Source organism: Alexandromys fortis, unplaced genomic scaffold (assembly GCF_014885135.2).
Source record: "Alexandromys fortis isolate MF-2015 unplaced genomic scaffold, M_Fortis_MF-2015_v1.1 scaffold_26, whole genome shotgun sequence".
Taxonomy (NCBI): Eukaryota; Metazoa; Chordata; class Mammalia; order Rodentia; family Cricetidae; genus Alexandromys; species Alexandromys fortis.
In genome coordinates, this window is record NW_026067894.1 from 3,603,650 (window position 1) to 3,625,904 (window position 22,255).

The following is a 22,255-nucleotide window of genomic DNA, read 5'->3' on the forward strand; positions in this document are numbered from 1 at the left end:
GGAAGATATAATACACACACAGGCACGCACACATAACTAGGGAGAGATAAGGTTGCACCATGACCAGGGAGGGAGAGGAGTGAACACCATGACCAGGGAGGGACAGGAGTGAACACCCACCATGGCCAGGGAGGGACAGGATGCATGCCATGACCAAGGAGGAACAGAGATGCGCACTGACCAGGGAGGGACAGGTATTCACGCTAACCAGTGAAGTACAGTGATGCATGGTAACCAGGGAGGGACTGACTGCTTTGTGCATTAGTAAGCACACACACATGCATACACACGCACGCACACATGAGCACGTGCACACACATATGCATATACAGACACAAATATAAAAAAATAAACACACAGAGGCACACATGCATGCATGCACTAAAAATAAAATGTTAAAAGAAGTTTGTGCTTTGGCTTAAACAACCTTCAGGTCACGTGGCTTGGTGTGAGCTATTTCATTATTCTGAGACTCCCTATCCTCATCTGTAAATGGGGCTGTTGTGAGGGTCTGAATGAAATCATGCAAAATTAAAAGCCCTATGTTTAAGCCACATGTGGTGGTCCATGCCTGCAATCCCAGTGTCTTAGCAGGGGTTTCTATTGCTATGATAGAACACCATGACCAAAAGTGGCTTGGGGAGGACGGGGTTTATTTCATCTTGTTCCTCCACATCTCAGTCCATCATTGCGGGAAGCAAGGGCAGGCACTTGAGCAGCAGCCTGGAAGCAGGAACTGAAGCAGAAACCATGGACAAAAGCTTGCTACCCCAGCTTTCTCAGCCTGCTTTCTTGTCCAACCTAGCTTCTGTCAAGGCGACAAAACCTACCCAGGCAGGACCTGGTGGCACACATCTTTAGTCTCAGCTCTAGGATAGCAGAGGCAGGCAGATCTCTGTGAGTTCAAGGCCAGCCTGGTCTACATAGTGAGTTCCAGAACAGCCTTGGCAGTATAGAGAGACCCTGTTTCCACAAACAAATGAAACTAAATAGGACACCGAGCATGTGGGAGTCTGAGGCAGAAGAGTCATGGCAAGTTCAAGGCCAGCCTGGCAGCAGAGTGAGCCTGTTAAAAATCAGCAGCCCAGCAGCAGGTGCTCAGCAGGAAGCCCGAAAATGTCAGCGCTTGCCTTAGTCTAAGGCGAAACATTCTGGGCCTTTGAGGATGAATTTTGCAATCAGGTAATCTTTACAACCAATTTGATTCTCTCTCTCTCTCTCTCTCTCTCTCTCTCTCTCTCTCTCTCTCTCTGTTTCTCTCTCTCAGACAGGGTCCCATGTAGCCCAGGCTGGGCTCAAACTCACTGTGTAGTCAAAGATAACCTTGAACTTCTGCTCCGTTTGTCTCTACCTCTCAAGTGCTATGACTACAACTGTACAAGTGTACAAGTGTTCAGGTTTTATGGGGTGCTAGGGCTGTGTGCATGCTAGGTCTACACTCTACCAACTTATCCGCATGCCAACCCCTGATTCCCTTAACTACATACTAACAGCTCTGTGCTGGTGCTGGGACACAGCAGGGGATAAATTGAAGTCTCTGGCCTCACAGAGCTCAGTCATGTCAGCCAAGGGGAAGACAATGGCAGGGAACAGATGGCACAGAGCTCCCCAAAGAAGACAGCCATATTTCAGCCAAGGGTTAAGAAGGGTCAAGACAGGTTGGGAACATACAAAAGATTGTGCCATGGAACCCTGGGGGGCTGGGGAGGGTGAAAAACAAGGCACAGATACAGGGACTCTGTGAAAGCAGGCAGGGGAAGTCATTACTCAATGGAAGCTTCCAGAATTAGTTGAATAGTATCCCCTAGGAAGAGCTATAGTTATTGGTCCAAGAGAGGCTGGGATGTTAAATCCAAAGCATTTTCACTTGGCACCTGGCTGTGCAGCACACATGCGCTGTCAAGCGGGGTTTTCAGAACCCCACCTGCTCTATTGTTCAGTGTGTCGGTGCCAGTAGAACCCTAAGGCACAGACCCAGATTCCGATGGAAATAAATAGAAGCATGTCTGCTTCCTCTGCTCTTGCCAGCTGCTGCCGCCTGCCTCCTTCCATCCCACGAAGCTGGAGGATTTCCTCTGGGCAGGAACAAGGTCACAGCTACAATGACAAATACCAGCAGTACACAGTGCCTGTGTCTCGAGTGAAAGCCACTATTCCTGAACAAGTAGCTGGGCGTAGTGGTGTGGGCCTGGAATCTCAGCCACCCGAGGCTAACGTGGGTGGAACAGGAGTTTAAGGCCAGTCTGAGTTAGTTAGACACACAGTGATTTGAGAGCCAGCCTGGGCAATTAACTTAGCAAGACCACACCTGAAAAAGAAAGGTTAGGACTAAAGATTTGGCTCAGTAGTTAAGAGCATTTAGCATGTACTGCTCTTGCAGAGGACCAGGGTTCAGTTCCCAGCACCTATATTAGGAGGCTCACAACTGCCTGTAACTCCAGATCCAGGGGACCCAACACTCTTTTCTGGCTTCCACGGGCACCTACACACATGTGATGCACATGTCACACAGGAACACGAATACATGTAGAAATCAAAATAAATACATACAAATAAAAAGTAATGAGGCAGGTGGATCTCTATGAGTTCAAGGCAAGCCTGGTCTACACAGTGAGTTCCAGGACAGCCAGGGCTATAGAGAGAGAGACTTTGTCTCAAAATAAATAAATATCAATGAATTGTTTTTTTTTTTTTAAAGATTTGTTTATTATGTATACAGTGTTCTGTTCTATCAGCATGTGTCCCTGCTGGCTAGAGAGGGCACTATATCTCATTACAGGTGGTTGTGAGCTACCATATGGTTACTGGGAATTGAACTCAGGAACTCTGGAAGAGCAGCCTCTGCTTTTAATCTTTGAGCCATCTCTCTAGACCAAACTGTTTTGTTTTTAAGGGCTAGGGACATAACTCAGTGGCAAAGTACTCACCTAGCATGTGCAAGGCTCCAGTTCAATCCACTATAATGCAAACGATGGGCTGGCAGGTGTCGGGGGTGAGGAAGAAGAAATAGAGCTGGGGATGTAGCTCAGAGTGCTTGTCTAGTATGTGTGAGGCCAGATCTTCCCCAGCACCACAAAGATAGAGAGGGTGGAGAGAAAGAGCATAGAGATGGATAGATAGATAGATGATAGATAGATAGATAGATAGATAGATAAATGATAGATAGATAGATAGATAGATAGATAGATAGATAGATGAATGGATAGAGTAGTTAGATAGATTATAGATGATTGATTGATGATAGATGATAGACATAGAGAGAAAGATAAGTAATAGATGATAGATAGGCATAAAAAGATAGAAAAATAAACAGATAGAAGATAGATTATAGGTAGATGATAAGTCAATGATAGACAAATGACAAGTAGGTAATAGATGATATAGATTGTAGATCATGATCGTTAAGTGATAGATGGTAGATAGTTAGAAATATATGGGTAATGATAGTAGATAGATGTTAGATTAATTATAGGTAGCTATCTTACTGAGTCTCAGACATGTACATGACAGAAGTTGTACTAGAAGTCTGTTGATGCCTGCAAACCAGAAGGGGGCACCAAATCTCATTATAGATGGTTCTAAGTTGCCATGTGGTTGCTGGGAATTGAACTCAGGACCTCTGGAAGATCATCCAGTGCTCTTTACCTCTGAGCCATCGCTCCAGTCCCTGCCTGTTTAACAACTTAAAGGAGGAAGAATCTATTAACTCCTGACCTCAGAGGTCGAGTGCATTGCGACCTGGAGGACCCAGTGAGGCTGAGCAGGTCACTGCTGTGGTAGACAGAAGCAGACAAGAAACACACCTGCTCAGCTGGCTTTCTCCTCACCTCCCCCTCGCTTTTTACTCTGTGCCATCCCCAGCCCAGGGGATGGTGTCACTCACATTCAAGGTGAGTCTTCCCTCCTCACTTAATCCTCTCTGGATACACCTTCACAGACACCTAGAGGGGAGCTCCACCAAGGTGCTTCTAAACCCAGTCACACTGACAATGACAATTAATCACACATCCAACTTTTTCCACACATCCTACCCTAAAAGCAAGTCCCCAAGGTCCAGTCCGTATCTTTTGTGCTCACATGGGGCCATAAATACCAGGTTCTGGGCATTCTAAAAATACAGGTGTTGAAAATGTATGTGGGCAAGAAAAAGAACAGGAGACGAAAAAAGATACCAGTGGCGGGAGGGTCAGAAGAAGCAAGCGTGGCTGGCCCCGTGGTGTGGGAGTCCACCTGACTGCAATGGACTCTGTCAGGTCCAAGACAGGGAGGCTGGGCATGGCCAGGCTAGCACCTGATATAGCCCCCTCTTCTAAATCAGGAGTCGCATGGCTGCGAGTGTAGCTCCCTCAGTATAATGCTTGTCTGTAAAACACCAGGCTCTGTGTTCCTTCCTCAGAGCCCTGTAAGCCAGATGAGGTGAGGCACACCTGCCTTCCCAGCCCTGGAGGGGACCAGAAGTTCAAGGTCATCCTCTACTCCGAGCACAACAGGAGAGCTGTGTAGGCCACAAGAAATCCTGTTTGGGGGGGGGGGGGGGAATGGAGAAGAGCAGCAGCAATGTAGTGGAAACTATTTAAAATAATAGTTCAAAAGTACAATTTCATTACCTCTTGGGGTGGAGGCAAGGCTTGGGGAGAGCTGGGACAGGAGACAGCTGCTAGATTTGTCTTGAGCCCACTTAAGGCTTTTATTCCTAGGAGACTTTCAAACAAGGGCTGGGGACCCAGGAAGCCTTGCATTAGGTGCCAAGGAAGCCTGGTTTAAACACCACAGGCCCCGTTCTTAAAGAGCTCACATGTAGCACGGGGAGAGAGGAAGAGCTTCCAGTCCATTCCAGAGAAAGGCAGGGGAGGCTTCCTGAACCTTGAGTATGAACAGAGATTTGGAGAGGCAGATTAGAGCATCAGGATCAGAGAGACAACCGGGGCCACAGCAAATGATCCTAGTACTGCAGGGCCCTACAGGGAAGAAGAGGGCACAGGGAGATGCCAGGTGAATAGTGAGGAACATTCTGTGCCAAGGGAAGGAGCTTGGACTTTGTCCTAAGAGCAATAAGCCAGGACAGAGAGCCTAGAGAGGACTTTGTAGCAGGTGGCATGGGTGCTTTATCCATAAGTCACTACCGGGCAGCAGAAAACCACAAACCACACACCGCTGATCTTCTCAACAATATGGCATCTCCCTGTTCCACAGCCCACGATGTCTCCAGCCTTATTGGCACAAGCACCAAGGTGAGGCTTCCTCCAAGTGGAATGTGCCTCTCTGTCCACTGTGTTCTGATGGTAGCCTCTAAGGCCTCCAGCCAAGGGGTTTTGAGGGGCAGGATTTTGACGTGGTCTCAGCTTTGCTCTGTCAACAGTTCCAGCAGCCCGCCCCTCCCCCTCTGCTGGAGTTCACAGAAAGTGGTTCTGAAATGGGCTGTGGCTAGAGGACATTACTGTTTTGGGAAAATGCGTGCATCCCTGCCAGGAGGAGACAGTGATGAGCTGGTGAACCAGTGCCAAGGGATGCTGTCCAGAAAGGAAAGGACAAACACACTCAAAGGCTGTTTTTTTTTTCAACTCTTGCCTTTTCCATTTTTACATTAACATCAGCTTTTCCCCTCATGTCCTTTGGGAGAAGGTTAAACGATGCTTCTTAGGACTAATATGCACTTTACCAAAACTCAGATGTCTCGTGTGCGTGGGGGGAGTGCTGAGCATACACAAGGATGCCCTTGGAAGGGAAGTAGACCAGAGATAGGTCCTGTGGCCTCCCTAGCACCCTTTCTGTCCTCTCATTTTTGCTTCTAAGCATATTGGAGCTTATCTGGCACATAGCTGCTGTCTAATGTGCTGTGGATGAATGGTTCTCTCATATAGAAATATTAAGCCTGCAACATAAGCAGGGTTCTCACAGAAGGCCATATCCCATGTCTCCACTTTGACTTTCTTGGGTATCAGTGCCAAGCTGGGAGACAGTATAGGAGAACTGGGGATTATCCACCCTCTAAAACTTTCAATGCCACAGAAAGGTTTCCATCATGGGACAAATGTGGGCTGGGAAAATGGTTTATTAGGTAGAGTATTTGTTGCAGAAACGTGAGGACCTGAGTTCGAATCCCAAGGCCTACACAAAGGCTGGGTGCAACAGCGCATGTCTGTAAGCCCTGCATCTCTGAGAGTGGAGGGGCAGAGACAAGCAGAACCCCAGAGCTCACTGGCCATTCACTCTAGACAAATGGAGTGCTTCCAGTTCAGTGAGTGACCATGCTTTAAAAAAAAATAAATATTGTGGCAGCAAAAGAGGAGGATACCTGATGTTGACCTCTGGCATCTACCTGCACAGGTGTGCACACAGAAGCATGTACCTCCCATAAATAAACAAAGAAAGGTGGGGAAGGTTGGAGAGAAAAGTATTTCCTGGGCCCATCCTCGAAGACAGGTGGAGAGCACAGGGGCCATCAGGCCCTGCCAGGAGCTTCAGTGTGCAGCCATCACCTTTCTGAACAGCTGTCTGCCCAGGAATGAGGCTTCACGCTGTGCTTGGCTCAGACCTGTCCTAAGCAGCTAAGACTTCCCCTAAGAAGGAGACGTGAGCACAGCCAATTTACAGCGGCAGCAGGTTAATTAACAGCGGTCTGGAGAATTCGCTTCCAGCAGGCGGGTTGCCTACCCTGTCCAGTGAGACTACCTGCGGCTTAGGAGAACAAATCCCGAGGCTTATCACAAAGGCACTCCTGAACTCCAAAGGCTGTGCTTCTCAGGCAGAGGCCTCCTCACAAGCCTCGTGGAAAAGGATTATGTTACAGGAGATTAGAGAACAAGTCCTGCTAGGGATGGAGCCCAGTAGTTGGAGAGCTAGCCTAAGGCAAATGAAACCTTGGATTTGCTCCTAGGCATTGCTTACCGTAGCTGGGTGTGATAGAGCATCCCATGGTCTCAGGACTGGGGAGGCAACCCGCCACAAAATCATTATTGGAATAGTATACTCAGGATCAGCGAACGAAATGAATTTTCATCACACAGGTCATGAAAGAGGTCACCAGCATCCAAAAAACTCTTCACATCCCTCTAGGAACTGCCCCACCCGGAACACTACAGATGAGTCTCGCTGCCTCTGAACATCATGTAAATAGAATAACAGTATTTGTCCTTTTATTCTTTTTTTTTTTTTCAAGACAGTTTCTCTCTGTAGCCTTGGCTGTTCTAAAACTCGATCTGTAGACCAGGCTGACCTCGAACTCACAAGAGATCCACCTGCCTCTGCCTCCTGAGTGCAGGGATTAAAGACAAGCACCACCACCGCTTGACTTGTCCTATTATTCTTGTCTTTAGCTCCTTACTATCTTTATAAAATGCTATCCATGTGGTTAGAGGGCACTCATTCCTATGGATGTCTTCAGTTTTACACTCTGTGGAATGACATTTTTTTTAAAAGATTTTCTTTATTATGTATACAACATTCTGCCTCCATGTATGCCTGCAGGCCAGAAGAGGGTGCCAGATCTCATTACAGATGGTTGTGAGCCCATGTGGTTGCTGGGAATTGAACTCGGGTCCTCTGGAAGAACAGTCAATGCTCTTAACCACTGAGCCATCACTCCAGCCCGGAATGACATTTTTTTAAAGACATGGTTTCACTATGTATCCCTGACTAGCTTGGATCTTTCTATGTATTTCAGCCTGTGGGCCACCACACCCAGTACTCTGAACATACGTATGCATCCTGTGAATCAACAAGCAAGTGTGAAATTACTGGGTTTCCATCTGCATAACTAGATGCATATACCTTATACACACACCTTATACTTACCATTCAAATATGGATCCCTTTGCAGCTGCCTGATTTCTATAGGTAAACTTCACACACAAGCACACAAATATGCAAATAAGTAAAGTTTGCTTTGCAAATGTAAGAATCTGAGCTAGAGCCCTGGACCTTAGGTGGTTTTGTTGTTGTTGGTTTTGTTTTGTTTTGTTTTTTATTTTATATGCATGATTTTCCTGCATACATCTCTATTCACCACTTGCGTACCTGGTGCCTGAGGAGGCCAGAAGACAGTGTTGGATCCTCTGGAACTGGAGTTACAGATGATTGTGAGCCTGGGGCCTCTGGAAGAGAAGCCAGTGCTCTTAATGAGTACGTCATAAGTCTGGCCCGTTAGGATTTTTTTTGTTGGTTTTAAGCCTGGAAAGCGTGTGGTGGCACAGGCCTTTCGTTCCAGCACTCAGTAGACATACATTGGGGTCTTTGGTTGAGATTTCCCTCCTAGCCCTAAGTTCTGGAACCTCTACTTGTACAGGAACATGAGGGCACTTGGGGGTGGGGGAGAAGAGACCAGGCCCTCGACAGCCGGCTTGAACTTCAACCTCAGCTCTGATATCTGCATGCAATCTGGAAACACAGCACTCTCTAATCTACAAAATTGGCACTCTTCTATCATTGGCGGGGGAGTTACATCAGTTTAAAGGTGTAAAGGGCCTGGATTGGTGATTGATAACAGATATTAGTTTACCGGCTCAATTTCTCAACCAGGGCCAGGGAAGTTTTTTGCAAACGCTCCATCAGGGTTCAAAGTGCAAACCACCCAGACTAGGAGAGACTAGCGGATGAGCGCACAGCGCCCTCGCGCACCGAACAGGGGAACTGCCGCGGCCCCGCCCCCCGCGCCTGCGCATAGGCTCCGCCCCAAGTTTGTTGTTGTCCTCAGCTTCCCCGGACGTTTGTGGCGGTGGCAGCGGGATAGCCGCGCTACCATGGCGGTGCGACAGGCCCTGGGCCGAGGCCTGCAGCTGGGTCGGGCGCTTCTGCTGCGCTTCGCAGCCAAGCCCGGCCCGGTCTCGGGCTTGGGGAAGCCCGGCCCCGCGGCAGCCTGGGGCCGCGGAGAGCGTCCGGGCCGTGTCGCAGGCCCTAGAGTACAGCCGGGCCCGCTCGGGCTCCCCCTTCCCGAGCGCTACCGTTTCTTCCGCCAGTCGGTGGCAGGGCTGGCGGCGCGGATTCAGCGGCAGTTCCTGGTGCGGGCCCGGGGCGGCGCGGGCCCTTGCGGCCGAGCAGTCTTCCTGGCCTTCGGGCTGGGGCTCGGGCTGATCGAGGAGAAGCAGGCGGAGGGCCGGCGGGCCGCCTCGGCCTGTCAGGAGATCCAGGTGAGCGCAGTGGGGGGCGGGGCCGGAGAGGGCGGGGCCTGGTCCAGGAGGAGGCGGGGCTAGGAGACTGGGGCTGGGCCGGGGGCGGGCCCTAAACCCTGGGTGCCGAGCCACAGCTAAAGTGGCGCTAGGGTGGAGGCGAGGCTAGGATCAGGTGGAGTCCGTCAAGGACCTGGAGCCAGACAGGGAGAGGCTACAGCTAGAACCAAAGCTGGAAGCAGGGGCGTGGAGGCCCCTAGAGTCAGTAGGAAATAGGGAACGCGGGTTTAGGGTGGAGGCGTGGCTAGGTGCAGGTCTGGAAAGCGTTTCTTGGGTCTTCAGGTTTGCGCCGCTGATTGGGGGCGGAATTTGGGGCGGAGCTAGCTGGCCAGTTTTGGCGTCCGGCTTGGAGTCTTTAGTGTAGGGGCAGGTCTGAGGATGAACCAGGAATCTGAGATAGGAGGGCCTGGGAATTTGGGAGGGGCAGGGCCCTGAGCCGTGGTTGGGCAATTCAAGGGGTGGGGTACTCGCGGACCGTTCTAAGTGGTGGGTGGCATCTTAGTTATGCCTCTAGGAGCAACACGTCATTAGGGCATACCTATACCTGGTAGTGGGGGTAGGTGGAGGGATAAGGTAAAGATTAAGGTCTGTTTTTACTGAACTGTAAATCGGAAATCATCAGTTAAGTCTGACTTCCCATTTACTGATGGCCTGATAGGCCAGCACTTTGCGTTTCTTTTACAAACAGTATGTTTTAGAAGAGATATTGCTAATTATTAGTTCCTGTTGCATTGTGGCAAGTGGCTTTGAGTAAATTTTTTTCTTTACTCAAAGAAAAGGGCGGGGGGTTAAGGGGGCTAACTTGTTATGTAGCCCGGGTTGGCCTTGAAATTCTAATCTTCCTATCCATCTCCCAGGTGCTGGGATTATTGGCCTGCACCACTATGCTTTGTATACATTTTCTAAAAATCATAACAACACTCTTATTCCTTGATGTAGTTGTCATCCCAGTTTATGGAGGACACGTACTCAAGAAAGGTGAGATGGCTTACCCAAAGCCACACTGCTAGTTAAAGGGAGTGCCCTAAGCCCGTGCCCTGTGCTGAGCCAGACTGCTGCTCCAGTTTAGACAGACGGTGGACGAGTGGGCGAGTGGCTGAGCAGAAACTACAGACAAGACTGAGGGAGAACACAACGGATCCACCAGGCTAGTTAACCCAAGCGGTTATCATTGGATACGTGGGAGTTCTTAGATCTTTTCAACTCTTGAAATAGCACAGCGACCTCTCTTTCTGCTCACAGAGTCTTCTAGTCAAGGTCATCCAGACAAACAAAACCAACAGGATGTGTATATTTAGAGACGGGGACTTATTTTGAGGACTTGGCTCATGTTGGGCTGGCAGATCTAAAGCCTGCAGGCAGGCCCGGGAAAGAGCTGGCTGTACAGTTCAAGTCTTACCATTGTTGGCTGCCAGAATTCAGCCTTCTGGGAAGCCAGCCTTTTTTCTGGGGTCTGGAACCATGTGCCAAGTGAACATAGCCCCTGCACCTTACAGGGTTGGGCTGAGGGGCAGAGGATGAAGCATCATGTTTAAAGACATGGATCAAAGAAAAACCAAGCAAGCATTTCCTCTACTTTCTGTTCCTAATACTATAATTCAATTTCTGTATCTTTTTTTTTGAGACAAGGTTTCTCTGTAGCTTTGGAGCCTACCAGGCTGGCCTCAAACTCACAGAGATCCTCCCGCCTCTGCCTGCTGAGTGCTGGGATTAAAGGCGTGCACCACCACCCGGCTCCAATTTCTGTATCTTACATAACCACATAGTAAGACCCTGTCCCAAGGAAGCAAGCAAACCAATAGAAAACTATGTACAGGTGACAGGTAAGCATATGTGAAGATTTTCAGCACCACTGGCCATATGACATGTTCACTTTAAAATGAGATGAGGTATCCGTGCACGCTTACTAGAAGAGCTAAGACAGAAATAAGGACAATAGCAGGTACCAATGAGGGTGGGGAGATGGGCTCTCTCATGCCTTATTGGTGGCCAGAGCAGATGGAAAGTAATACAAAATTAAATATGTATTTACCCCACCAGACTGTATTGCAGTCATTGGCATCTACTGGGGGTAAGAAAAACATTTATATAAAGTCCTGTGTGCTGCAGTTGCTATGGAAAATGGTAGCAAAAGGGTAAGAACAGAACCACTCTATCTCGTTGTTCCTCTCTCCATGGATACCCGACAGAATGGAAAGCGTGCACAGACCTCGCTACGCTTACGCTCAAGACAGCTTATTTACGTAGCCAAGGGGTAAAGGTGACCCCTGCGTCTGTCAGTGCCTGAATGGACAGACAGTGGTGCATACACACAATGTAGGATATTATTCAGCCTTTGAAAAGGAAGGAAATTCTGGAACCTGCTACAATCGGATGAAACTTGGTGACAGTTTGTGCTACCACTGTGTAGGTGTTGCCATTGGGAAGGCTGGGAAAGGGCACAAGGGACATTTTGTGCTATTTTTGCAACTTCTGTGAGAGTAATTGCTTCAAAACAAAAAGTTAAAAAGTATCTCGAACTCAAAACCCTGGATGATGGGGATTACTGTGCAGGCATCTCTTCCTGCCCCTGGGTGTTATGAAGCTGATAGCAAGGGACACCCGTTTCCGTTGTACTGAACAGTTAGAAGTTTCAGTTCAAGGTATAGTAGTTTCTTTCTAGGGACCCAGAGCCTAGGGAACTACAGAAGGCATGTGTGACAGGTTGGTCCCCAGGGTTATGGAGGCAGGATGACCTGAGCTGGCCTTGAGTAAACAGAGGTGTGCTCAGCACAGCAAGAATGCAGAAGGGGGCCTGAAGAGGTTCATGAAGGAACTAGGGGAGAGGCAGCTACGGGATAAGTACAGAGTGACAGGCAGGGCTGGGGTATAGCTCAGAGACAGAACACTTGCCTAGCGTTGGGAAGGCCCCAGCTCCCCAGAAATAAACAAATGTAGGCACTCACAGCCTGGGCTGGCAAAGCTCCAGGACAAACCAGAGTTGTCCCTTGGTGTCCACAGGGAATGGGTTCTAGGTCCTGTTCAGATATCCAGATCAGCAGACCCAGTTTGCATCTCTCCGGTCAGATGGTGGTTTTGTATGGACAGAGCTGTGCGCAGCTCCTGTGTGCTGCACATCATCTCCTGATCACCGACAGTGCCCGGCATGGCCTCACAAAGACCTAACACATGCCTTGTGAAGAGCTGCTCACTGTGGTGCTCACAGAATAATGGCAAGAAAAACGTACATGTGAATTACTTGTTTAGGGTTCAGTGGTGCACCCCTTTAATCCCAGCACTCGGGAGGCAGAGGCAAGTGGATCTCTGTGAATTTGAGGCCAGACTGGTCTACAGAGTGAGTTCCAGGACAGTCAAGATTACATAGTGAAACCCTGTCTTGAAAAAAACAAACAAAAAATCAAGGTCTCACTATATGGTCCAGGCTCAAACTCATGATCCTCCTGAGTGCTGGGACAGGTGTGAACCAGCATTCTGGACTGCAGATATAATTTTTTTTGAGACAGGGTTCTCTGTTTAGCAGTCCTAGCTGTCCTGGAACTAGCTCTTGTAGACCAGACTGGCCTTGAACTCCTGAGTTCCACCTGCCTATGACTCCTGAGTACTGGGATTAAACAGTCTGCAGTTGTATTTTTTAAGACCCTTTTCAATCTGCGGTTGGTTAACGCCACAGATGCGGGGCCTACATTGGGCTGTCTCCGATCACAGTGAAGGGGTGTCTGTGAAAGACTGTTAGACAATGAGACAGAAGCAGGCTAGCCTGTACCCGAGACAAGCCCACCCTTAAAGTCAAGGTGGCAGTCTTGGTGAGGACCCTGCCTCACTGTGCCTCTCTCCCTCTTGTGTTTGCTCTGTGGTGGCCTCACTAGATCCCCCAGGATCATAGTGCCTTCTTTTTTCCTCACAGGCCATTTTTACACAGAAGAACAAGCTGGTGTCTGACCCCCTGGACACGCGGTGCTGGCATGGCTTCCGTCTGGAGGATTATCTGATAGGACAATCCATTGGCAAGGGCTGCAGTGCTGCCGTGTACGAAGCTACCATGCCCACGTTGCCCCAGCACCTGAAGAAGGCCACGTGTGTTAGCCTTCTAAGAAATGGCCCGGATGTCCTCCCAAAGGGAGCAGATGGGGAGCAGGCTCCAGGGACCCTGGCCTTTCCCTTTGCCATCAAGATGATGTGGAATATCTCGGTAAGGATGGCCCTTTCATCTCTGAGCAGGCACATCTCAAAGTGTCAGTCTTCAGGGGCGGGGGAGGTGCTCACAGGTTTTCCTCAAGAACGGCCTGTGGGGTTAGATGTCCGCTCTCTTACGTGAGAGCTGGAGTTAGCAGTCTTAGACTGTAACATATCCACCATCCACCAGAGGCTCTGCCCCATGACGGATTTGGATTCTGTCAGTCAGGGCTTGAGAGTCTAACTTTTATCCAAGTTCTGATGTTGCTCAGGCTTCTGGTCTGTGAACCACTCCGAGTGGCAACTGCTTAAACCATGGGTTCCTGAGCTGCTGGTTATTTAATTTGAGGTCAGCCATATAACCATTCACCCCTCATGCCGTCTATGACTGGCTTCCCTGGCCAGGGGAGCCATGTTTTTCCCCATACTTTAATAACTTGATCCAAGGCTTGCTGCCACCTCTCTGTGGCCAGTTTGAGCTGGAGGTGATCAGAGACATCACTGTGAGAAGCATCCTGGGCTCTGAAATCTTGGCCTCTGTTCCTGCCCAGGGACGCTTGACTGTACCAAGGGTTTGAGGTGTGGGAAGCATGCTCCAAGTGGTACCTCCCTCCAGCCTCCAGGAGGAACTGGTTTTGCCTAGCTGCTTTAGAGAGGTTACTTCACCTTGACTGTCAAAGCCAGTTCTAGGTTGCAGACATCCTGGTTCAGATCCCAAGCAGACTTGACATTCCACGCATGTCTGTGGAATCATGGGTGCGCTGTGGATGTGTTCCAGGCAGGTTCCTCCAGTGAAGCCATCTTAAGCACAATGAGCCAGGAGCTGGTCCCAGCGAGCCGGGTAGCCTTGGATGGAGAGTATGGAGGAGTCACCTACAGGTAAGCACTGCTTTGCCCACCAGAGCAATTGCAGGTTCTTTGAGAACAAACACATCATTCTTATCTCCAGCACTAGTGGGTGGTTATCGAGTGATGTCCTGGAAGGCAGTCTCTAGGTGGAAACACTGCTGATGTTGACAGTGCAGACTCCCATCTGAAACAGCCTGACCCTCCGCTTCTCCCCAGGGCTTTCATAGCCATCTGGCCTCCAGTCCTGTCTGCCCAGGTGTCTCTGCATTCTAGCCTGGGTGTCTGTGCAGGGCACTAGCTGACGTGCTGCTGGGTCTCCAGAGAAACTCCCCCTAGAGCACTCAGGCCACATCCACTCGGACTTCTTCCAGAGGCCTCGGACTCAGCTCCTTGCTGCTTCTCCCACCTCCTTCCTCATCCTTGCCTGTTCACACCCTTCCCACTCTGAGTTCCACACCACCATCCCTAGAAGTACAAGCCCTGTCTGCCATGCCAGGCTGCTCTCTGTGCACTGCAGACAGACCTGGTTCAGACATACCCTGCTCCTCTCCCATCTCCCACACTGCCTGAGGGCTCTTAGGACACCTGCCCTGGCGCTGCCAGCCTTCTGCTTAGGTCCTGACTTGCATGTCACCAATGATCCAGGGACAAAAGCAGCGCTGCATAGTGCAGGGGACCACTCCTGTGACACAGAAGGGCAGGACAAGGGCGCATGTGCACTCAGCCACAAGGCTCCAGGACAGTGCAGGCATCCTCCTGCATTCTCCTCTCTACCCTCAGCGCTGGTGTTTCTTCCCCGTGGCTCTTCCGTTTCTTCAGCCCTTTGCTTCCTGTGGCCTTCCCTGTGTCCACTAAGAGAAGCGACCAACCTGCCTGTTCCTTTCCCCACCAGCCATTGGGATCTCAAATGCCCAGTCTTGGTCCAGTCAGCCTTGGCTTGAGGATCAGAGCTGGCACCCAGGAGGCAGAGCCACCCTGTCCACGGTGTTCACCACTGTGCCTCTGTGGGGCCATGGCTGTGGGAGTGGACAAGGGCCACCAGGTGTCACCACTACAACAGACTGCACCTGTGTTGGGGTGTCATTTGGGAAAGGGGATGTTAGTCCCTGTAATCAGGAAGAAGATTTGGACTGGATCCCTGTCCTCGGAGAGCTGACTTGGTCCTTGTCCTTGGAAAGCTAAAAGAATTCCTCCTGTGTTAGATCTCAAAGCGGTGGCTTTAGTGACTCTGCCCTGTCTGTGCACAGCTCCCAGCATCATAGCCAATGCCTGGTACTCAGTACACAGTAGCGAATACTAGACAATAGTGGGCACTAGCACCGCCGGGTGCGCACTGCTGAGCAACTGTAGCGCTGTGTGCTTGCTGACCCCTTGCATGGCGCATCTGTTTGTAGTCCCCATTTCCCACTCCGCCTTGAGCTTAGAGCGCATGAGTGACAAGGCCAAGGACTGAGTGTGGAAGCTTCCAGGGTGTCTTAGCCATTGTGTTTGGCCACGTGGGATGAAAAGATGAGCCAAAGGGTGGACTAGAGGAGCCCTCGAATGTGAGGGGTTACCCCTGTTGGGGTGCCCCACAGTGAGTGCCCCATGGTGCATGCAGTAGCTGGAGCAGGGCAAACCTGCAGTGGATACTGGTCACTCTGCGTGAGTGAATGAGCACCTTTGCGGTGGCCTTAGCTTGTCCTCCCAGCACTTGCCTCTGGTCCGGCCTCATCTGCTGTCCCATTTGCCTGAACAGAAGATCCAGAGGCGGTCCCAAGCAGCTGGCCCCACACCCCAACATCATCCGGATTTTCCGCGCCTTCACTTCCTCTGTGCCCCTGCTGCCAGGGGCCCTGGCTGAGTACCCTGATGTGCTGCCAGCACGCTTCCACCCGGGAGGCCTGGGCCACAGTCGCACACTGTTCCTGGTCATGAAGAAGTAAGTGCTGGTGTGTGGGGTACAGGGACTCTAAAGCAGCCTCTCCTTTCTGGTGGGAGCTGGTCCCTGTCCTTGGAGCACAGAGCTTCTGGGAACACCGAAGCATGCTGTGTGCGGGAGACAGCTGTTGAAATGGTACAGACTCCCAGCTCCTGACAGTCACAGCTCCCCTCTCTATGGTGTCCTCTCTCCGCACCACCCCTCTGCAGGGATGGATCTGAGGAGGTGGGGGTGGCACTGTCATGGCTTCCGAGTTTCAGGGTCAGGAAGGGTAGGATCTTAGAGGATGCTTGGGATAAAGAACAGAAGCTCCAGAAGAAAGGCCCAGTTCTAAGAGTGGATGAGGCTTTGGGAATTGTGATGCCCAGCCATCCTGTCCTCCCTCCCGTCAGCTATCCCTGCACCCTGCGCCAGTACCTTCAGGAGCACACTCCCAGTCCTCGCCTGGCTACCATGATGACCTTGCAGTTACTGGAGGGCGTGGACCACCTGGTTCAGCAGGGCATTGCCCATCGGGACCTCAAATCTGACAACATACTTGTGGAACTGGACTCAGGTAGGTGCTGACCACACCAGAGTGCTCCAGGGAGATGGGGGAAGGGAAATGGAAACACTGAGGTCAGGGTTTGTGTGTGTACATGTGAGGTGCACATGTGGGGTCCAGAGGTTGATGCCAAGCCTCTGCTCCCATCGTTCTCCCTTATGTTTGTTATGTGTATATGTGTATATATATATGTATGTATGTGTATATGTATACATGCCAGAAGAGGGTACCGGATCTCATAGATGGTGCAAGGTCACAGCTTTGACATAGGGCTGGGAATCCAAACTTAGGTCCTCATCACTGTAACCATGGAGCTGTCTGCCCAGTCCCTGAATGCTCTAAGATTCTGTACTGTTGTCTTTAGCTCCACACAAGAGATGGTTCCCCCAGCATCAGATGGGTGATACAGGAGCAGCTCTCCTACAGTTCCCAGGATTCTCTCTGTGGCCCACTTGCGGACAATATCATTAGTTTGGCAGTTCTTCTCGAAACAGTGAAAGGAAGGTAGATTCTAGCTCAGTGAAATCTGCCTGCACAAACCTGGCCTTCTTTGTCACTGGCAGCACTCAGGTAGAAGACACCTGCCTGGGGATGTTCTAAAGGAGTCATGGGGCTGGGGAGCTCAGTGGTTAAGTGCTCCACTCTCTTCCTGATGACCTGAGTTCGGTTCTCAGCACCCACAAGAAGCTCACAACTGCCTGTAACTCCAGATGATCTTTTCTGGCCTCCATGGGCACCTACATACACCTGACAGACACATACATGTAGATAAAACTAGAAATAAATCTTTTTAAAAAATTAAACTTAGGGCTGGAGAGATGGCTCAGAGGTTAAGAGCATTGCCTGCTCTTCCAAAGGTCCTGAGTTCAATTCCCAGCAACCACAAGGTGGTTCACAACCATCTGTAATGGGGTCTGGTGCCCTTTTCTGGCCTGCAGGCATACACACAGACAGGATATTGTATACAAAATAAGTATTTTTAAAAAATTAAACGGAAATTTAGCTAGGTGGTGGTAGTTTACGCCTTTAATCTCAGCCCTTGGGAGGCTGAGGCAGGTAGATCTCTGTGAGTTTGAGGTCAGCTTGGTCTAAAAGAGCTAGTTACAGGACAGGCTACAAAGCCACAGAGAAATCCTGTTTGAAAAACCAAAACCAAACAAACAGTAAACTTAAATTTAAAATTATTAAATGTATAACTAAAAAGCTAAAGGTGAACTGGCTTTTCAAGGAACTCTGTGTGATGTGTGGAATCCCTTTATCTCCCAAGACCCATTTATTAGATTTATTGGCATTGCATATTCAAACCTAAGACTCCTAAAGTGTATAGACCCTTGGAGATCATTTAGCCAAGGCTGAGGTTCTTTGGTCTCTGGACACATCTAGTTAATTAGAACATTTTCCATGGAGCTCCTCCTCACTCCACTTAGTCCCCTGCCTGGGCCTGGGTTTTGGCCCTTGTTTCTGGGTAGCAGTTCTATGTACCTGTTGCCAGCCCTGCTGTGAGTTCACTCATAGACTCTCATCCAGGCCTTGGTGGCCTGGGTTCCTGGACACAGCCTATTTATTCGTCCAGTTCACCTATGTATTGGTGGTTTTTGGAGGGACCCGGGGGAGGGAGCAGGAGCAGACCCTGCTGCTTAGCTTTGCTGCCTCTGCAGACAACTGCCCCTGGCTGGTGATCTCGGATTTCGGGTGCTGCCTGGCTGACGAGCGCATTGGCCTACAGTTGCCCTTCACTAGCTGGTATGTGGACCTCGGTGGCAACGGTTCCCTCATGGCCCCTGAGGTGAGTCCTGCTGGATGTTTCCTAGGTTTTCCCAATAAACGAAGGTCCCCGCCCCATGGCTCTGCTTTAACTAGGCTGACCTGAGGTCCCTGGATGTTTGTCAGCATCAACCAGGCAGCTGTGACAGCTCCATGGCACATTTAAATTCTGGTTTAGATTTGACCCTGGCTAAGGTGACATACATGAACACAAATGGTAGGTTTGATCTCTTTCACTGTCTGCTTCCTGCAGGTGTCCACAGCCCGTCCTGGCCCCAGGACAGTGGTTGACTTCAGCAAGGCTGACACCTGGGCTGTGGGGGCCATCGCCTATGAAATCTTTGGACTTGCCAATCCCTTCTATGGCCAAGGCAGAGCCCACCTTGAGAGCCGCAGCTACCAGGAAGCTCAGCTGCCAGAGATGCCTAAACTGGTGCCTCCAGATGCAAGACAGCTGGTGAGGTCATTGCTCCAGCGAGAGGCCAGCAAGGTGAGGCTGTTCCTGGCATTGGGTTGTGTGAATGAGGGTCCCTTGTACAAGTCTGAGTAAAGGCCAAGTTTAGGCAAGCCCTATGGCATGAAACTCTGTCATATACAGGCAAAGGCCAACTACAGGACAGAACAGCTTTAAGAACAGGAGCAGGGCCGGGCAGTGGTGGTGCATGCTTTTATTCCCAGCACTCGGGAGGCAGAGGCAGGCGAACGGTTCTCTGAGAGTTTGAGGCCAACCTGGTCTACATGAGCTAGTTCCAGGACAGGTTCCAAAGCTACAGGGAAACCCTGTAAAAAACAACAACAAAAACAAACAAACAAAAACAGGAAGCTGGCCAGCAAGCCCTTAATCAGAGTCCTAGGGTCAGAGGCCTAGCAATGCATCTTTTGGTCTCCTTTCACTCTCTATTCATGGGGCTCAAAACCAGGGTCACATGAATGTTGGGTAAACACCATGCCCCCCCATGCTTCCCAGTCCTCTTGGCTTTGGTTATGTAGGAAGTTGCTTAGAAGGATGGCTGGTGAGATGGATCAGCAGGTGCTTGGCACACCTGACAACCCGAGTTCAACCCCAGAGTCAATGTGAAGGTAGAGAGAGAGCTGACCCCACCAAGTTGTGCTCTGACCTCCACACACGTGCCATACACACACACCCATAGGCATCATAGACTCCAACAACGATAATCAGGGCCAGCAGATGACTTGGTGGATAACGGCACTTGCTGCCAAGTCTGACACTGAGTTTGACCCCCAGGATCTATGTTATAGAAGAACCAGCTCCTTCAGCTCCACCCCAATATATAAGTAAATGTAAGAAAAATATTTGAATTTTGTTTCAGTAAGAGAGTGGCTTAGAAAGAAAAGGGTGTGTTTTTGAGGAATGCATAACAAAGAGGCCACCCGTGGAAGGAAATGCTGCTCTCAGACAAGCTGTGAGGCCAACCTCTGAGCGGGAATTGCAACTGCAGGTCTGGCCCAGGTGGCTCCTTAGAGAAACCAGAGACAGACCCAGCCTCAGCCTGCTGCTCTGCAGCCTGCACACCCCTAACCGTTCACACCCCTCAGTGTTCACTGCCTCTCACTGTTCACACTCCTGTTTACTGCCTCAGTGTTCACACCCCTCATTTTTCACATCTGTTCATGCCCCTCACTCTTCACATCCCTCATTGTTCACACCTGACTATACACGGACCTCACTGTTCACCCCCTCACTGTTTACCGCCTCACACTGTTCACACCCCTCATTGTTCACGGCCCTTACTGTTGACCCCTTCACTGTTCACACCTGACTGTACATGGACCTCACTGTTCACCCTCACTGTTCACACCCCTCACTGGTCACACACCTCAGTGTTCACAGCTGCCTCCTCACAGTAGATGCTCAGACAGCATTAGCTCAGCAACCACAGCAGGTGAGAACTCTTGTACCAGTGCTAGAACCCAGTCATGTGGGTTCCCGCTATGACAAAGGTGTCCCAGCAGAGCTGACATGGGCTAGGGCCTGTGCTCTGGTAGGGAGCAGCTGATGGAAGACAGAGGATGGAGGAAGGATGGAACTGGGGCAGGCAGTTCCCCTTGCACTCCCTCAGCAGCACAGTGTGGACCAAGTGCCTGCTGACGGCATTCTGACGGCACCTTCCATTGCTTTGCAGAGACCTTCTGCACGCGTGGCTGCAAACGTGCTGCACCTAAGCCTCTGGGGTGAGCATCTTCTAGCCCTGAAGAATCTTAAACTGGACAAGATGGTTGGCTGGCTCCTTCAGCAGTCAGCAGCCACTCTGCTGGCTGGCAGGCTGATGGAGAGGAGCTGTGTGGAAACAAAGCTGCAGATGCTCTTTCTGGCTAACCTGGAGTGTGAGGCGCTCTGCCAGGCAGCCCTCCTCCTCAGCTCCTGGAGGGCAGCCCCGTGATGACTCTGTGCTGTGCGGTTACTAAAAGACTCGGGGCATCTGTGTCCTGATGTCATGAGGGTGTGTGAAGGCCAAAGGAGGTGGCTTGGGTGGTGGGTGGGAGTCGGGACAAGCTGAAGTGGGGGGCTGACCAGCCAAAGAGGAAGCCTTAGGTCTAGGAAATGGAAAATGACCTCAGACAGAGTTCAGGCTGTAGACATTCACTAGCTGTGCAGGTTTGAATAAATCCTATGGCCCATCCCACTGAAGTTCTCCCATAGGATTAAGGCATCAGCTCAAATCAGGAGTTGGCAAGCTGTAGAAGGCCAGACAGGAAATCAAGTAGCTGTAATGACAACTGACATCGAGACAAAAGGACGAACAAATATTGCAGAGGATCAACACTCAAATTTGGCTGTCAGTAAATTCTTTGCATTTTACCCCCATCACTTAGAAATGCCAAAAAACTGCCTAGGTGGTGGTAGTGCACACCTTTAATCCCAACAATTGGGAGGCAGAGGCAGGCGGATCTCTGTGAGTTCAAGGCCAGCCTGGTCTACAGAGTGAGTCCCAGGACTTCCAGGACCAAACAGAGAAATCCTGTCTCAAAAAACAACACAAACGAAAAAGAAATACCAAAACCATACTTAGCAGTGAGTGACAGGCAAGCATGGCTCACAGATGTGTTTCCCAGTCCCCGGCTAGATGCTGTCATAGTGCCTAACTCTTAGAGTGCTGGCTGATGACTAAGACAAAGCATCCATGCGAAAGATAATGTGAGGCTGAGCCCTCACTCAGTGCCACTGTTGACCAGAAAGCTCCTCTTCCCTTACTGTCCTCAGTATAAACGGCTGTGCTGTCAGACAAAGACGGGCTGAGGGGGGTTAGACCTGCACTTCATCACTGAGATCCAAGACAAGGCAGCAGGTGACAGTTTGTGATATCTGTTCCTAGTACCAGGAATGTGCTATTTATCTGACAAGAGGTGGCCACGGTGTGGCTTGGAATGTGCTGCCTAGGCTAAGGGCAACTTATGTGTGAGACATGCTTGTGTTCAGAGATGAGCAGGAAAAGCCATCCTCTGATGGCCGGGTCTGCCAGGCTGACCTGAGGAACACCTGGGAGTGTGTCCTTAGCGATCGCCCAGTTGTGTCTGTATTTGCCCAGCACCGCTGAACTGATCGTGCACCAGGAGCTAGCAGAGCCGCACACGAACTGCATGGTTGTGTTTGGCCAGCGTTCCTTACAGGAGCCGTCAAATATTAAATGTACAATGCAGAGTGTAACGTGCTGAACAGAGTTTCTGGCTTACAGAACAGTGCCTGTCCCCTAACAGATTCACATACAATCTAATATGTGCTTGGTAAGAACACAGGTGTAGCCTAACGCCAGTGCAAGCTCTTTTTAGTTAATATTACGTTTATTGGGGTTTTGCCTGAACGTATGATGTACCACTTGA

At 50.3% G+C, this 22,255-nt stretch overlaps 1 protein-coding gene across 1 annotated transcript; it reads left to right on the top strand.

Annotated features, from left to right (window-relative positions):
• Positions 1–8,675: 8,675 nt before the first annotated feature.
• Pink1 (PTEN induced kinase 1) lies at positions 8,676–22,086 on the top strand. The gene is made up of 8 exons (XM_050152926.1): positions 8,676–9,125; positions 13,069–13,353; positions 14,116–14,216; positions 15,925–16,107; positions 16,500–16,663; positions 18,310–18,437; positions 18,669–18,905; positions 20,560–22,086. Exons 1-8 carry the CDS (start codon positions 8,739–8,741, stop codon positions 20,815–20,817), a joined length of 1,743 nt encoding a protein of 580 aa, XP_050008883.1. The 5' UTR covers positions 8,676–8,738; the 3' UTR covers positions 20,818–22,086.
• Positions 22,087–22,255: the final 169 nt, after the last annotated feature.

Coding starts and splice junctions, on each gene's coding strand:
- Pink1 (XM_050152926.1), top strand. CDS start 8,739: ATGGCGGTGCGACAGGCCCTGGGCCGAGGCCTGCAGCTGGGTCGGGCG. Junction 18,438..18,668: donor GTTCCCTCATGGCCCCTGAG/GTGAGTCCTGCT, acceptor TGCTTCCTGCAG/GTGTCCACAGCCCGTCCTGG. Junction 18,906..20,559: donor TCCAGCGAGAGGCCAGCAAG/GTGAGGCTGTTC, acceptor ATTGCTTTGCAG/AGACCTTCTGCACGCGTGGC.